The sequence below is a fragment of the Cupressus sempervirens genome, chromosome 4, assembly GCF_028749045.1.
Source record: "Cupressus sempervirens isolate cs-2001-9-10 chromosome 4, ASM2874904v1, whole genome shotgun sequence".
Lineage (NCBI taxonomy): Eukaryota > Viridiplantae > Streptophyta > Pinopsida > Cupressales > Cupressaceae > Cupressus > Cupressus sempervirens.
Window position 1 is genome coordinate 659,998,976 of NC_143121.1, and position 19,365 is coordinate 660,018,340.

The following is a 19,365-nucleotide window of genomic DNA, read 5'->3' on the forward strand; positions in this document are numbered from 1 at the left end:
TGGCATTGATCCAGATTGTATATCTGTAGTGATTGAGCATGATTCAGTTTGTACTGCTGAAGGCATAGGAACATGCTGAGAAGACTCCGTCATGAAGAGTTCAAATCCTGTCAAAGATGTATCAAGTTGGGAAATTTGACCACTAGTAAGAGTCGGAAAATCTTCAAACACATTTGCTAAGTGTTCATATTGTTCATGTGTAGGAACACGAGGAGCAGCAGATGAAATCGGAAGAGCCATGGTGTTAACTTCCGAGACTAGAATGGAGTGAGTGAAAATAGTAGAAAATGAATCTACATCCTCATCAACCTCATGCAAAAAGGGCTCTTCATGTAGAGAAAATGTGCAGGCTTTGGAGGAGATGTGATTCTAATTTCTCCTTCATTTGAATCTTCTTTCTCAGATTCCGTTTCCAATTCTTCTTCTGATTTTGTCGCTGATTCTTGAATTGGTTCAGGAACTTTAGATGATTTAGTTCCTTTTCTGCCCTTTAATTTGACTTTGAGGGTATTCTTGGCATTTGAAGATGAGGCACCATCTTTTTCTGTAATTTTCAGTTGTGATTTCCTGCCAGGAAGACCAAAACTTCCACAATCCAGACCCATCTTAGGATTTACTCTTTTAAGGCCTTTACTTTTCAACCACTTGTTAGTGTTTGCTAAGATGGATTGAAACCTGTCCATAATAGATGTACCTTCCTTTTGTTGCCATTGAATAGGGAAAGGGCACATTTTATCAAAACCGGCTTGATGGAATTCTGGATCAAGGATGTCGCCATCATCTTCATCTTGGAAATCTGAAGGGATTTCCAACATATTAAGATCAATTATTTGTTGCAAGGTTAACCTGCAGTAATCCATCTTCATAATGTCAAGTTTTGTTCTCATGTCAATCCAAATATCTTCAACATGATGAACATGAGTGTAGGCCCTCTTTCTCTGAGAGTTCATCTCTCGATAATCAAAATCAAATCTAGCTTTGAACCTCTTCAATGTAATCAATTGCAACTTTGCTTTCATATTTTTCGCTTTAGGCATAGAAACAATTGAATAATTGCCAATAGATAAAGGCCTAGCTAAAGTAATGCCAAATCCGGGCCTATGTGAAGCATGCTGATCACTCTGCATGTTCATGAGTTGTCTAGCTAACTCCATTAGAATGATTCAATTTGTAGCATACCTAGGTAGGGTTTACGGCTCTCCCTTGAAATATCCAACTCTCAAGTATGTGAAAGTGGAAAATTGAAGAAAAATGCAATTGTATTGGTTTACCTTTTCTCATGCTGCATCAGATACTCTTTTGATACACAACTGTTTGTCAAACAGACACCAGTAATGTCCAAAGAAGGCATCTTGGACTCTTCTGTAATGGAATTTACTATTAACCAAAGTGATTTGGTCATAGTATTACCAAACAGGTAAATGAAGATGGTCACCTTTGGTGGAAAGACTCGAAAAAGATCCCATGGCAGCAACAATGTAAACTAGAGAAGAATTCATGTAGAAAGGTACTGATGTTACTACATTACATATTTGTTGACGAAGCACAGTACTGATAAGCTCTCCCCAAAAGATGTGTTCTTTGTTCTTTATAATTCGAAACATAAATTTGTACATCCATGGCTCAAAATCAGAAGAATCCTTAAGACCACAGATCTTGTTGAGAAGGATGATGAGATCCTTGTATTCCTATTTAAAATTTGACCGATAAAGTCTTTGGCCACGTGGAAAAATTGCTTCTTTTGTTGTCTAACCAGTAAAGGTTGACATACTTCTGATAGTTGCTTTTTTGTTCATTCTAACAAGCGAATGATGATTCTTTGGTCAAATCAACACATTCTGATTTTCGAGGAACTTTGAAGATTTGTTTAATAACTTCAGGATCAAAGCTAATGATAACCTTGCCGTTAGTGTCTTTGATATTCCTTGTCTTAGGAGTGAACCGCCAAGCGCATCCATAAACAAAATCAAGTTCTATGGTCGCCATGGGAAATGTAGAAACCAAATGGATGTTGCTTCTTTTAATACGTTTCATCTCATGAGTAGTTGGAGCTTCAATCCTTTGTAGAAAATTAGCTACATCTACGTGACCAATCTTGGTGTCTAGCACATTATCGAGAACAGATGTAACTGAAGAAGGAACTGCATGAGCCAATTCTTTGTCATATTGGTATTTCATCTTGCCCTTGGATTTGGATGGCGAGGACATTTCTTGTGCTTGTACTGCAACACAAAAATTCCAAAACACAAATACATCATTAGAAGGAACCTCCATGCAAGTGAATACCAGAGCAACAGTGAAGATTCGAAAAGGAGTGACTTTCAAAGAGAAAGCATATCCATATGCAATGGAATGAAAAGTGAAATGGAATGAATGGAATGCGGAATGAAATGATATGGAAATGCAAATATGGAAAATGAAATGAAATGGAATGGAATGAAAATGTGTGGAGTTGAAATGCATGGGAATGCGTGCAAAGTGAAAGTTGCTGATTTCAAAAGTGACTTAATGTTTTCAAAGCTTTATTGAATGAAACATGCGTATATGTAAATGCAACATGTAACGGAAAGTGGAAAGTGAAATGAGATGTAAGTACGAATGAGAGGTACACTTTATGTGTATATGCGGGTGGAGGGTAACATGTAAAATATGTTATGAGGTGGAAACATGTACTTATTCATGTAAGTGCAAATGCGTATGTGAAGATGGAAATGAAACATGGAGGTGAGATAATGAGATATAGTCACTTTTGGAGAAAGGAAGAAGTCAAAGTACACGGAAAGCGAAAATGACATCTTTTTGTCTTTTCAAAATATGACTTTTGATCAAAATCGGACCTTTTGGATGTAATTACACGTAAGGCATTTCGTGTAATCGTGTCGTGCGAATGGAAGCGAAAAACGAAATGGATGAAAATGGAAATAGAAAATGGGATTACATGCATGTGTGGATGGCGAATGAGATGTAAAACATGTAATCACATTTTTCGGATGAGATGTGAGATATAATGACATGGAAATGGAATGTGAAAAATGATAATGCTTTTGCATATAATGAAGGAAAAACAAGTTTTTGGGAAAAACTTGCAACTTCTCCAAATTGAGAAAAACCAACAAACAAACACACAAAACTAAAACAAAAGAAAAAATGTACCTTTGAAAACAACTCAAAACATGCCAAGATGCAATGCACTCCAAAGTTAAATTCGAATTTGGAACTTGGGGAAGAACCAAAAACATCAAAATGAAGGAGAAATTCATATTTAAAGGAAAAATGCGCATTTGAAGGCAAAGATTTTTACAAATGGCATCCATTCAATGATTCATGCATAAAATCAGCAAAGATAAGCATGAATTAAAATGCAAGAAAGAAGAGGTCCACTTACATGAAGAATAAGTGCCAAAAATGAAGGAAAATATGCTCTTTGTTTGAAAACTTCTTCAAAAATGGTGAGAACTTTTCCAATCTTCAAAATTTGAATTATAAAGGGCAGAAAACAAGGAGATTATTGTGCAAGATGCCAAAACGTGCCCTAGATTGTCTCCTTTTTGCAACGTTTTGAAGATTTCAATCCCTTAAGATGTTTTTGCAAAAACATGTTCTTCCAAGCAAAAAACTTGATTCTCCAATCAAGTTGATTTGGTGTTTAAACACCAAAATGATGATCACGATGCAATGTAATCAGCTAATGAGGTAAAAACGATTTGATTCCAACCAAAAATGTGATCCAACTTTGAAGATTTATGGAGTTTTGTGCAAACTCGTGCCCTAGATTGGGAGATTTGAACATGTTTTTGGGCTCAATAAACTGATTTTTAATGGGTGCAAAATGATCACCACTCCAAAACGCCTTGGATGCAAGTGATTTCATCCAAATTCATGGAGAAAATCTCTAGTTATGATCAAAATCGGAGGTTTTTGGAGCAAGAACATATTTTCTTCACAAAATAGGACATTTTCATGTTCATTACATATTTTAAAACATGTTGGAAGGCAAATCAAACCTTTTAGAGTCTATTGCATGTTTTGAAATATGTCTTCATGCATAATCTCACTTTTTGAAGCTCATTGCATATTTTAAAATGTGTAAGATTCCAAAATCAGACCTTTTGGAGTCACTTATATGTTTTAAAAACATGTCTCACCTTTTTGATGTACAAGCACAAATACTCAACTTTTCATGTCATTGCATCAAAAAGGTCCACTTTTACAAGTTTTTGATGTAATGGCATGAAAAATGTCGTCAAAGTGAGTTTTTATATGCAATAACATGAAAAGTTTCCACTTTTCATAGTTTTTTACATGCATATGCACATAAAAAGTCCACTTTAAGGCTTTTAAGTTATGCATTTCACTTATTTTTATAAAAATGTCATCAATATGGGTCAAAAATAATATTTATGTATCATATTAATCAATATAATTCATAAACATTAAGTTAAAGTGACATTTATATAAGTATTTGATTTAAAAATAAATAATTTAAAAAGTAACTATATAGTTTTATAGTCACTTTAAGTGAAAAATTAAAAAGTAACTCAACTTAAAATTATAACATAAAGTGCACTATAGTCACTTTAAGTTATAAATTTAAATGAAAAGTAACTTCAAAACATAACAAAAAGTGACTACATGTTATATTTTTGAAAAAGTGAATGTGAAAATGAAAATATAACATCATTTTTTAAATTCGTGCTGTTGCACCTAAAATGTCCACTTTTGAGGCACTAAAATGACCATATCTCTTGATTGACAACTCCGATTGATCCCTAGGTTAGACCAAATCAAAAGAGAAAACGAAAGGCATGACATGAGCAAATCCAAAGGACCAAAAACAAGCAAACACCAATTCAAAAGCAAGGAAGGGACTGTGAAGGCTTCAAAAATCAAGCAAAGGCTCGACAGAAAGCAAAACAAAAATGACTTGACGAAGGCCTTCAGTAAAACAATTTGATATTTGAATTGAAATGGATCAGTTGATCAACGTCAAGCAATTGAATATCAAATTCAAGCTTAGAGAAACGCAAAACTGGCTTGGAAAAGTTTCGTGCTGTTACCAACATTTTGTGGTGACAAAATGCAGGACAACAAGGTCCATGTGGTGATCTAGCAAGACACCTTAAGTCTTAGATGCATACAAGAAGCATGAACCAATGATTGGTTCATCCCTATTCTCCTATCACTTGTCCAAGAAGAACCTCAAGTGGTGCAATTTAGAGAAGATGGTGGAATAACTAAGCGTTAGAAAACCTGATCTAGAGACGTCTTTAAGGTTAGGTTTAAGGTAGAGGGTAGAATAGTATGTTTAAACTTATTATTGTTGATTGCTAACATCTATTTTGCAGGCATTACTTGTCCCAAGCTAATCCTAATAGAGGGGACATTACACATGGACCTCTAGGCTAGCAAGATTCTAGGAAGACAACATTCAACTTGTAATAGGGTTGATCTTAATCAATATGGATGGGTTTTAGAGCTTCAACCTAAACTCAAGTTGCAGGTCCTTATAGCAATCAGATGCGACCTAGAGTAACAATACAAAAAGGATCTAGGGTATCCAATAGGGAGACCATGGCTAGAATCTCATTCATGTTGTTCTAATCCTTAAGAATCTGTCCTAACAATTTTTTTCACAGGTTTCATTTCCTTAATCAAAGCCATTGTTTTCTGATTCTCAATGAGTACAACTTGCATAATAATTTACATGATCCAAAAATCCATTAAAGTCGCATACTAAATCCTTGTTCAAATAACAGATGTATTGGAATAAATACTATTATTCAAGAGGCATTCACATGATGACATACAGTAGCAATAAAATTTCTTGATGCTTAATGAACTGTTACGACACAGCTTATAATGTCATAATGCAGCTTATAAGAATCTCAACACTGAAAGAGATGCCATTATACAACTAATCTTATCATGTTGCAGATCCAAAAGCAGAATGAAACCATGATGCCCCCTCATCAAATCTTAATGCAGAGCATATAAGGTTACAATGCATGTTCTTATGAATCAGACGTAGATAGAAAATCCAATGATAATATGTAGTTCAAAGGAATATCATTATAATAATTATGCCACAGAATATAAGTATTTGAATCATAGATATACATCTATCTTTCAGACAGGTTGATCACATAAGGAAACAATCAAATCATACAATCATTATAGAGAAAACAGATTTCCATCAACAAATAAAAAGAACATTCACATGCCTGCTCGAAAGTCAAATGATGATAGAGATCTAGCTTCAAAAGCTCTCACAGTCCAAGCCATGTCCACAGCGGCAACTAGTGACGACAAAGACAAGAATGATGCTTTCCCAAAAACAAGAAGCAAGAATGAATCCCCGATGCTGACCACCAAGCCTATAGCTTAGTGGTGGCAAGCACAACCCTTTGGAGCTACTTTAGCCACCTACAACAAGAGTTCCCACAAATAAATCGACCAAAAACATATAAAGTACACTGGGCAACACAAAATAAGGCTAAATAACATATATTTACAAATGGAGAACAGTTAATTAGTGAATTACTAAGGTGGTTGTTTAAATTGATTAGGCAACAAAAGCTCCTAGACACTCAGCTATCACTAATGCCTCTGAAGGAACTGACAATGATTGTGGTTCTTGCTCGGATGGCATTCCTGACTTTAGCCATTACTTGTGTGCTCCTACACTGCTGATACTCATTTCCCGCTGATAGGATGATTCTGCTCTTGCATCCACTGACACAAGTGGATTAGATGTCCATGTCATTGAAAGAAACTCAATTACTATAATCTTATATTGTATCAACAATTCATTTCCTATTTTCCATACAAGAAAACTGGAATTTCTGTCATGACAGAATATACATGAAAATCCACATAAATAAAATTAATAACAGTTAACTGCATTTCCATTTAAGCACCATAGTCAAATTCCACAGGAATTATTATAGTTATAAAATAATAAGGTCACTAGGATGGGATGTAACACTTGTCTCTATCTCTTGTTTCCAGAATATGACCAACTAAACTGTGAGCAATGTAATTAGATGATTGTTGGAGTAGTGCTCAGTTTTGAGTTTAATCTTCAGACTTGTTGTCCTCTGTTGCTTTATTAATATGCATTTACTCATCATTCTTGTGGTTCGATTTTTATGAATTTTGGACATAAATATTTTCTCTTTTGTTTTATCTTTCATCTTTTGGAACCCTCCCAATAGACCCTTTGGCCTATGCAAAGTTTCCCTATAGCATTTCATTCTTCCGGATATCACTAATGTTTTTGCATCTTCCTGACATATATATTTGCAGTGATGGAAAATATTGATTTGTGATTCTGTTTACATGTGTAATCCATGGATGAATGGTTTCTATTTTTGTTATATTGATACACTAAGCATTCAGTTTTTACTCCTTGCAAAGAGATTAATGCTTTTAATTCTGTTGTTATTATTGGATGCTTGCTGTCACCAAAAATGATGGAAAGGTTTGTTTTATGCTGAGCTGTGTGTCAAATCTTTGTGAATTTTGAACAGTCAGCAGAAGATCATCTTACCCAAGTTGTGGAAAATGCAAGTGAGAAAGCTTTTGCTGAGATACAAGAAAATTCCCAAGAACTTGAAGTTATTCGGAAAAGTAAGGATTAATGTCTATTTGCACATTAAGTTTTCTGTATGAAGAGTAATGTACTATAAATGGTGAAGCCAAATGGGAAATACGGTTTTGGAATTCATTCCAACTGTTATTAGCAGTAAAGGAAAAGGATGCTTTCTGGATTCTTAAAATATGCCATTTTACTTTTGCAAGAAATTTATTCTTTAGGTACTTGCGATTGTAAATTACAATGCTCTATTTGTTAGAATTTGTCTACTCCTAAACAGATAGTTAGACCGAATGATGTCTATTCTATGTCATCTCTTCTTTCATGGATACAATTATTTTGAAGAGCCCTTTGGACAAATAGACTCAAAGAAACCTATTGAAAACTGAGTCATTGGATAGACATTATGTGTAGGGTTTAAAAATTGTTCTCTTGGCACACATTTAAAACAGAAAATAGTTTGACATCTGTGCAGTGAATGCAGTCTACATATATTAAATGTCAATTATCAACATGTTTATGTTTGAATGCAGTGGTGGAGTCAGAGTCTCTCTCGTCATGGCTTCAGGTATACAACAAGGAATTTATTCATACACTCTCATTTTCAGAGCACGAAGCATTTGATCACCCTGTTGCATGTAAGTCTAGAAAACAAAGCTTACATGGTGTATGTATTTAGTTGCGTGGTAGACAGGGGTGGAGGATTCTTATTTTGTAAAGTTCCTTTCTTTTTAGTGTTCATTTAATAAATGATTTTTTGAATGTCTTCATTGTCATCTGCAATAGGTAATGAAGTTCAAAGAAAATTGAAGATCATTCAGTTTTTTATTTATTCACTATTTCTCCCTTTTGTCAGGTCTTCTGCTTGTATCTTCGAAGGACGAAAATCCTGTTAATAAGTTTGTAGACCTTTTCAATACAAATCAGCTTCCGTCTCTTTTAAATGAAGGAGCAATGGATCCAAAGATATTGAAGCATTATGTGTTAATACATGACAATCAGGATGGACCAGCAGACAAGTATTTTAGCGCCTTAATTATTTTCTGTGTTGTAGAATAGACATTAACTATCATTGAATGAATTTACAAAAGTGTAAAATGATATATACCACATGTATAAGGTTTATTAGGCTAAATCCGAATAGGTACGTTCCTTGAACTGCCAATTTTAGTTTTGATAAATCTTGCCTCTTCTGGAAACAAAAAAGAAACTGTAGACATTTTACTACATGTTGATTATATTTAAATAAAAAGCATATACTGGTGATGAAAATATTTTGTTAGGAGATGTATTTCTGATCTTAAATGAATATATAATACAATTTACAAGTATTATCAAGATTCACATTTCACCCAAAGTGGTTAGTGATAAATTCAAAAGTATTACCGGTTTTAACATTAAGGGGTTTTTCACATTGAAATAAAGATCTTGTATAACTTGGCTTTGCAAGGCTAATAAACCTAAAGAGGACTAAGGAGCAAATGTCTCCTTAAATAAGAGACTACAAAGATCTTTCCATAACGAGTAAGATTGACAACTCAAAAAAGTGAAGAGTCTAATTGACCATTATAAGAAAGTTACTAAAAACTATCCTAGTATCAGTAATTGACCATTACAAAGTAAATCTAACAACATTATTTTAATAGCCTCCCATAGTGGTCAATCTACTAACAACACCAAGTTTGTTCCGAAAATTTGTCTAGACCGAAGGACCTGATAAGAATGTCTGCACTCTGATCATGAGTTGGAACATACTATAACATCATTGATCCATCTACAATTTGTCGAATCAAATGACAATGAACCTCTACATGTTTTGTTCACATGTGGAAGATTAGGTTTTTTTCCCAGCTTTAGCTACCCTTGGTTGTCACAAAACAAGGATGTTTTTGCAAGCTTTAAAATCTCTTGGTTGTCACAAAACAAGGTCGAAAACATTTTTTTGTTAGAAAGAATCCTCCAGAGCCAAACTGCCTCACATGCTACTTTAACAATTCCCTTATACTTTGCTTTTGTTAAGGAAAGAGCAGCCCCCTGGTGCTTTTTACTAGTCCTTTTGACTGCACCCATATTAAGACTGAGAACATATCCAAAAGTAGACTTTCTGTCATCAACAAAACCTACATAGTTTGAATATGTGAACCTAGCCAACCTAGGATCATCAATCGTCTCTGCCTAGCATTTATGTTGGAGAGTAGAAATGCCATTATCAAAAGCAAGAGGTGCAGTGGGATCATCATCGAACAAAAGATCAGATGAGTCTATAACACAATAAGGCGGTGTAGCTGCATGTTTGGACGAGCTTGTGGGAGAAGCAACTGGTGGAGAGAGGAACATTGTAATGTCCCCATTTGTTGCCAACATCAGAATTTCAGAGATTAGCCTAATATTGGATCCTCGTAGGCTTATGAGGATGGTTAGAGGGTCTTCTGAGGATTGATTCATCTCCAACATCCAAGGATTTATGGATTTGGCCTTCGTTTGATATCATTCGGATTCCATTTGCCATACTTACTATGTATAGTAAGTCGGGAGTAATAGAGATGGACCCTTTCTATTTTTAGAAAGTGTATTTGGTCACATGGGGAATTATGAGGAGAGATTCCTATTTCTGACGGCATGATAATCCGACAAGTATTTCAAGAGATATTAAAGTTCAAGTGACTTCAAGTGATTTATTTAAATATTTTAATGTTATTATAAAGTTATAAAGTAACTAATAATAATAAAGTCACTTTAATATTAAAAAGTGCAAATATAAAGTTACTTTATGATTTAAAGTCACTTTATGACAAAAGTAACTTAAGTGATTAAAAGACGAAATTGACTTTTTATTCCACATTGCCTAGTTGTTTGTGTCTTCCCTCATATCGAGGTTATAAAAGTGTGGAGCTATATTGCGATTGACACCATGAAATATATTATTATGCAAACAAAAAGGTTGCTTAAATGTGACTGGTTATTCATGAGGACGAAACCCCTCAAGACATTTGAGACGTAGGGCCAACATCTCATTGAAAGTTGTGCTCAGAATCAGGCTTCAGTCGGCCCCATTTTCGAAGTAAGTCTGCTAACATTTCTAGCATTTGGAAATCTTCATTATATTGGAAGGAAATCATGCTATTTTTCCACACAATACGTTTAGACACCAAGGATCAGTTGGCTTTCAGTCTGAATCCACTAAGATGTCAAGGGGGACAATAATCACTGCTGTATCAGTAGAGAATTGATAGCAGAAATCTGAAGATTGGTGTTAGGATTGGAAAGGCAATAGCTGTGATAGTATTTTAATGAGTTGACCAACTTCTAGAAGTGCATGCCTGCATATTAGCTGTGATACATGATACTATGAATGTCGTACAAGCTGGAGTTGTGTAGATGCTGTACAGGTTTCAAAAGTGTTACAGCAGTACGATTCTAGCCATAAATTGGACATAAGGAAGTTGTAGGGCAATCATCAACAACAGTGGCAATGTTGGATCTGCAGACTGTTTGAGAGTCGTTTACAACCATCTTATTACTGCCATTACGCTGTACTAGAGCCATGATGTGTAGTGCAAGTTCCGATCAGTCCTTGGAGTAGCTAAATGAGGGTTCAGAGGCTCCACACATGTTAGAGAAGTTCTGAAGCTGCTGTAGTGTTGCAGCAATTTATGGCTTCTCGCTGTGGTCGGTTGACGTGAGCATCAAACCCCGTGATCTTGGTTCACAAGTCACTTCATTAGGTGGTGGTTAGTAACAGCTGCAAGCGTATTGTGCAAGGTTCACGCCCAAGTATCTTGAACCTGCGTTAACCTAACAAGGCCTGCAATTACCAGCATTAAGACCAGTTCGATAACAAGGATTGGAAGGGTTAGCAGTCAAGGGTGGGTAGTCAAGGAAATCTGCAAATAGATAGCAGATGCTGGAGGTGTAGAGAGAATGTATGATGGCAAGTGGGGATGTTAAAAGGCCAGACAACTCAACTGCAGATGTGTTCTCAAGGCATTAACAAACAGATTGCTGGAAATACCCAAGGATAGCAGCTGTCATAAAGAACTTCACGGGACGTGGAGTTCATTAGACCTAGTCATGCGAGCTGCTCATTCCACCCATCGTGGAAATTGCAGGTTCTTCCCATTTGTTGTATGTTGGTATCATGTGAACATATGCGTGTTTCAGTCATGCATTTGATTCTATCTTAGTATTGAAATGAAATGTATTGCACTTATTCTTAATTGATAACAGTGGTATATACACTCTGCATAACGTGAGACTGAACTTATTGTCATTTCTATTTACAAGTTAGTTTTGGATTATGTATTACTTTTACTAATATCCAATTAGACAATAGTACAGTAGCATCAGTATTTGTATGAGGGTTACACATCAACTGTTTGTAGTAATTCCACTAGTTAGAATATAATTACTTTGCCAACCCAAGTGTGGATTCGTACAAACATGAAGAGCTAGAGCCTTCTTAGCTAAAGTCCTCCCATCACGTGGATCCAATGGAAGATAAACACCCAAGACTTGAGCCTTGAGAGATTGGTCCACTAAGTCCATCTCTGGAGGAGAGAGCAAATGACTCTTTTTCCTTATCAAAGACCACATCATGAATGAAGATGAGATGACTAGTCTCAATGTCAACTAGTTGATAGGCTTTGTGATTATCATTGTAGCTAGTTAGCATGCGTTTCTAGCTCTCGACTGCTAACTAGCTAGAAACACATGCTAACTAGCTATTGTGCATTCTCGCAATCATTTACAATTACAATACAATGCCTGTTTATAACTGAAGACTTGCAATTTATTACAATCAATCATCGTGTAATTGCAATTAACAAGAACCTTATTATGATGAAATGCCACTAACAGGCAGGTAATTGTTTACAATTTGTAGCAGACCCTTCTCCAAAATCCACGTTCAAACAATAATTTTCTCCAGCACGTGCCAGCAGATTGCGCATTGGGAATGATAAGCCCAACATAGCTAGAATACACAATCAGGTATATGCAACTAGCTGCCAATAATGGTCTACGAGTTGCAGGCTGTAGACACCAGTATATAGCAGGAAAATTGCGTTCAAAAGTCACAGTAAGAAACAGTATGAAGGCAAACCAAATCCATACCAACCTGATATAGATCACAGCTCTTCTTAGACACCAAAAACGGCTAGCAATGGCATTAACAATAAGCTACAAACTCACACCAAGAAGAGGAAATGGTTGGCATCCAAACCCCAGATTAATCTTCAACAAAACTTAATAATTTTGGTATATAATAGCATCAAAATTACCATCAATACTTTCAAAATCAATCACCGGACAATCAGAGCACAATTCACCACATTCTTTCACTGATTCAAAGTGCAAATAGAGAGGAATCAGTCCTCAAAACCCTTGTAGAAACCCTTTAACAATTTCACAATGTAATAAAAATCAATAGGCAAGAATGAATTATTCTTCTCCATGAAGTCTCTTTTATAATACCATATGCAACTTGGTTTCTTCCTCATTCTTTTCATTAAAGGGCCTTCATCAATACACTTTTCAATTAGAGGCACCTTAATTAATAATTTAAATAAATAACTCCCAAGCTCATAGGTTCATGAAGATACTTTTCACTTAAAAAGGCATCTTCAACACACCATCAAATTATAACACTTAAATGATAAAATCATTTAATATTTTAAATAATTGACAGTTTATTTAAGATTGAGCCAATAGGTTATGGCAATAGGTTCTTGTGCATTTAGCATCAAGAATCTAGACAAAAGCAATGGAGCCACAAATTTTGACATGAGTGATTCTGGGCTTACAACCTGAATAGGCCTCTTTCGAAGTCGGACAACCATTGTAGGAGAGTGTTTGAGAAGATAGACAATAGTGTGGATTGTTTCAACCCAAAAGTTCTTAGGATTGCTTCAATAACATTGTTTTGTTGAGGATTGCTTTAAGCTATGTTGTTCGCAAAAATGGGAGAAGGTAGAGGAACACAATTCTACCCCATTGTTAGTTCTAAGGTTAACAATATTTAACCAAATTCTTTCTACAAATACTTTGAGCATTTTTTCTCAGTAATAGATCTTTATATTTTGTGATATTGCTATCAGGGTTTAACTGTGTAGTTTTTGAGTCAAACTCATTGACCCATGTTTCATGAGTAGTGACATTATTAATTAAGTGTAATGACATTATAATGCTAAAGATTAAAAGTTAATGTCATCCACCCTAACTTGTGACTATCTCTACTTTTGCTTCTGGAAGGCTCATTACAACTTGATCCACAAAATACACTTAAAAAAGAACCCTGATTCTAGCCCTCGAATCCTTACAAAACTGACCCTTGCAACATGTTCTCAACAACTAAAGTGTACGAAAAACCACCAACCAAGTGCGAAAACTAAATTTATATTCACCATTACAAATCATGACCGGGAAACCAAAAACATATTTGATCATAACAGAAAGTGGAACCTGTAGCTCACAAGACGATTCGATTGTTGTCCACCACATTAGCACTGACTACACCATCATCCACACCATCATTGTGACAAAACCAAAAACCACCATGTAGAGATCCATAATGGTTAGAAGCAACAATTACAAAAGTGTTGCATGATTACAAAGTTCTACATCATAAAAAAAAACATTCTCCAAGTCGTCCCAGAAACACAAAATGTGCATTCACTACCCAATGACACAAGAGAAAAGATAAACTAGACCAAAATAGTGCATTGTACACATTAGAAAAACCTTGGGTCAGCACAAAAAAAACTAACCAATTATAGGTACTTGTTGAGGAGCTTCTACCAGCTCTTAGTGTTGTCCCTATGTCGATCCACTTGTAATGAGATGCTTTGAACATTTGAAACAGAACAAAAACCTCTTATTTTTTATGAATGAAATAGACCCACATTTTACAGCTGAAATCATTAACAAAAAAGTATAAATACTTGGACCCGGTTACAAAAGGAGTAGCAATATCTTAGAAGCTCTCTAGGAGTTGCCATAAGAAAATTAAGTGTGATGCTGCTTCCCATCCTGATATGATCCGCAAACTCTGAGGTTCGGGATTTAAATCTTGTGTAGTTGAGTGACAAGATCTTCTTGGACAAGTTGAGAAAGATACTGCACATCTAAGTGTCCATATCACTGCTGGAAAATTGCACTTGAAAATGAGTGCACTAACAAAGGAATGATGGGTTGCCATAGTCAACAAGTCTGAATAGATCATGATCCTCAAGTCTGAATAGATCATGATCCTCAAGTCAAACAAAAACAATAGGATGAGTCTCTTGAGACAATGATACTGCATTGATGTGAGCTAAAGGTGACGTCTAGTCGAGGGGAATATTGTAAGGAAACTTGGCAATAAAGAATATAACCGTTTTCACATAACCCATAATAGATCTGAAATAAACACGGAATTAAAATCCACATGCAATAGAATAGACAACATACCCACAAAATTGTGACACAAGATATACCCTGGGAAACCCTCATTGAGGGAAAAACCCAGCCTCCAAAAGCATCCATCACCATGTATTATTCAGCAAAAATACCATTGCAATACAACTATGGAAGCCTTCATGGCCATAGCCACCACTGAGCAAACTATGTGAACAAGCATGAATCCATATATCTCATGCCATGCTTTCAACCTTCACAAATGCTCCCTTGGCTAACCTGTCAAGCCTTGTCCCTTCGACTCTTGCCTTTTTCACTCTCATTCTAAAACAACTACCCTTGTGGCTGCTTACATAGTAGCAAGTCCCACAAAACCACCAAGTGGTATTACATAAACCATGTGCTAAAACCATGTGCCACCTAACCCACTGACCCCACATTTAATATTGGGCATTTAATTCTTTTCTCCAATATTAAATAATTACATGAAATATTATCACAATATTACAATACAACTCATCAAGAATATTCCATGGGAATCTTTACATGTTGCACGTCCATCTAGGTGGAACATTTCATGATAAAATAAAATAATAAAATATAACAATATTATGCAATGTGTGCAACACCCATTATCTCAACAATCTCCCACTTCTTGTATACATTGCATAGAGTCAATCTGTAGCCACACAAATGAACAAGGGAACAATCCCTCCCAGTGCATCCACCATCATGGATCAAACTACAAGTGCTCCATCCTGGTACCTGCAACAAAATCAAAGTATTCAGCATCTCAAATATGAATGATCTCACCTCCTATTATGCCACTGCCACTAGACATACATAGAAGCCATCCAAAGAGAAAGCCACCCAACCTGTCGCATTAGAAGATCATAAAATCCTGTACCAACTGAAATTCCAAGCACAAGTAACCTGATCCAAAGGTAATCACATGTATCCATAATTGTCAAAATATCCAAAACTGAAATAGCACCCACTACAAGTGCCAAACCCATCCAACTATCCATACCTCCAAGGTATAACAAGTGAATCTCATATCACTGACATATCCAATCTATAACCTGCAATCACAAACCTCAAGAGCAATACCTGCCACATATATACCAAGAAGCTCCCACTGCAAAAGATAATGTCAAATTTATAACCAATCCATTGAACAACATCTCAAAGAAGTGAATCCATGTAGTATCAAGGACATGCACAATACATAAACTAATATTCTGCAAGAACAACTCTCATAACAAGTCTCCAATGCTCTCCCAAGTTCTCCACAACCAACAGAGGAAAGAGATAAAGGAATAACCATGTCATCTCTCACATGACATACATGAGCACAAACTAGTGATCACAATCTCTAACCAATCTCAAATCCAATGTAAGCAAAAATTGAACATCCAGGAAGATAACCAAGACCAAAGAAACCATGCAAATCATAACTTGTATCATGTCCTTCTACACACACCTCTAGATGTAAACTGTGCAAGTATGATCTCCTCCATTAAACCCCAACAAGAAGCCTCAACAACACCCAAACCATACCATATAACTAATCATGGATGTAAGCCTCTCACAAGAAGATCAAACTCATAAACCATTCCTAAACCAAGGAATATGCCCAATATAAAACTATCTCTCAAACTGACCCAGCATAACAACATATGCAAATGGAGATAACCAATGCTAAACCATCTCTCAAATGAACCCTCTAGAACTAACTCATGTACCATAGCTCAAGATCCATATCCATGAAAGACAAGCATAAATATAATGCACCTGAGAAAAACAATGGGCTATACCTCTCAAGTAGCAAACCGTCGAGTAGATCAAGAGTGGGGAATGAGAATGCTCATCAAGATACCCAAGTCTCCAACCAAGACTCATCTAAGAGCAATCTCCTCTCAAGTCCATATCAGGTGACTGACCCTCGGACTTCCTGTTGAAACCATCAACCATCCCAACAAATACTTATCTAATACAAGAGAAATCAACATCACACCATCTCTAAGTATCCATGAGCACCTATAACCAATCAATCCATGCCAACTCCGAATGCAACATAGCAATATCATGAAGTCTCCAGCTTATGATCAGTGTACTCAATACCAAGAAACTAAACCAAAATCAATGTCAAAGTTCCAACCATGGCCTCAGGAACATAAACATGACAACATGATCTAACCATTTCAACCAAAGAGATAACATGCTCCACATGAACATACTATAACATGTCACAACTCTAAACGCATATCAAGAGTATACCATGACATAATAATGAAACCATCCTCATACCAAGGATAATATGCCAAATGAAAGCATAAACCACACCTTTGCCAAGAACCCTGTGAGTCCTCAAGATGCAACCATCTCCACACACCATGAAGAAAACCATCTCCACATATCAGGAAGAACCATCTCCACACACCATGAAGATAACCAAGAACTCCATGAGTCCTCAAGATCTAACCATCTTCACACACCATAAAGATAACAAGTGCACCATACAAATGTCAAAGACGCTTCTGCAGCAACAGGATCTAAGACAAACCTCCAACATCTGCAAACACTCAATAAAATATCAATGCCAACAACTCCGACTCAATCGTGGTACCAAGTCACCTATGACATCATAAAAGCCATCTCCTACATAAAGATCCAAACCATACTAGGAACTAATCCTGCATTGTTACCCCATCACTGTCACAAGCTCTCACTAAACCGTGTATCCAAGCTATCCATGACATCCTGATACAAAAAAAAATCCATCCTCTAACCATGAGAATCAACCAAAGCACCAAAGCATCAAAGAACTCAAAGTGCACATCATGAGCTCCTCAAAAGAAACCAAATAACCATGATCCTCAACCAAGAAAATATACCACCATAACTGAATAAAAAATCCAAACTAATGAACATCAAGGATGTACTTGTATATGCAATCATGTCATGCCAAAATCTATGACACCATGATCACATGCATGGACCGAGCGTCTGTCTCTCAAAGTGTCCAACTTGTTAGCATAAAATAGTCAACCACAATTCTCCACCATCACTATACCTGGTAACAACATTTCATCCCTTCTACATGAAGATAAAATCATAAAATTATGTGACTTAGGGCATAGACAACTCAAATCCAAGCCGCCAATCTAAATATGCATCAATAATGAAAGATCAATGGGCAAAGACAACCCATAACCAAGCCATAACTGCAACCTGTAAGTATAGACCGCTTACAACACTACACAACTTGTAGACCCAACATGCATATCCAAATCCAAACACTAATAACCATATCATCATGAGACCAATCTGAATAATGAACTGAGTATACAATGACGTCAAATCTTAAATCTCCAATGCGATAAACTCACCATGTTACCATAGTCAAAATATATCTATAAACTGTTCAGATCAATATATCACCAAATAAATCATGCCAAACCTGCAACAAATTTAAACCAATGTGTAGAGCTCTCCAAGAGCTTTCTATTGACTACTCGAAGTCCAAAATTTGACTCCGTATGCCCAAGTTATGCCCTAATTCGTGCTCAAAATAAACAACACCTGACTTTTGGGCTCGTAAAACCTGACAAAATGTCAAAATCACAGAACCAAACCTAGACCATGTTGTAGTGCTCTAAATTAGCTTTCCAACGCCTATAAGAACTCTGAAATCTAATATTCTGAGAGAAAGTTATGGCCGTTTTACTAAGACAATCTTTTTTACCATTTTCACTGCAATTTTTCATTTTTTATTGTGACGAAAATTCTGACGGGATTAAATTTGACGGCCATCATGGGCTGAAACCAAAAAACTCATTCATTTCCTCTGAACATGGCCAAACTAAGGCATATTATATATCAAAATTTATAGAAATGTCGACCCGGATCCAATGGTGAGGTCTATTTTTACCCAGGAGGTCATTTCTGCAAGCTCCGCCTAAAACCCTTATTTAAATGAAACTTCCAAAAAATCTTTTTCTCCAACAATTTCATATGCCCAAATCTTTTAACATCCTATCATAACAACAAATCCAAAACCCTTAGATCTGCAATAAATCACTCATATATCTTGCCCTTTTTTTTTATCCTCTCATGTGTTCCCATGGATTCAATCTAGGGTTACAATAATAAAACCATAGCTTTGATACCACTTGTAAGGAAACTTGGCAATAAAGAATATAACCATTTCCACATAACCCATAATAGATCTGAAAATAAACATAGAATTAAAATCCACATGCAAGAGAATAGACAACATACCCACAAAATTGTGACACAAGATATACCCTGGGAAACCCTCATTGTGGGAAAAATCCAGCCTCCAAAAGCATCCATCACCATGTATTATTCAACAA

At 35.9% G+C, this 19,365-nt stretch overlaps 1 protein-coding gene across 1 annotated transcript in view; it reads left to right on the plus strand.

Moving 5' to 3' along the window:
• LOC149562982 (Tetratricopeptide repeat (TPR)-like superfamily protein) overlaps nucleotides 1-19,365 on the plus strand; it is a 231,449-nt gene that overhangs the window by 45,321 nt on the left and 166,763 nt on the right. Inside the window, exons 4-6 of the mRNA XM_089826419.1 lie at nucleotides 7,530-7,629; nucleotides 8,128-8,232; nucleotides 8,451-8,613. Coding sequence (XP_089682545.1) covers nucleotides 7,530-7,629; nucleotides 8,128-8,232; nucleotides 8,451-8,613 — 368 coding nt within the window. The remainder of the gene's footprint in view (nucleotides 1-7,529; nucleotides 7,630-8,127; nucleotides 8,233-8,450; nucleotides 8,614-19,365) is intronic.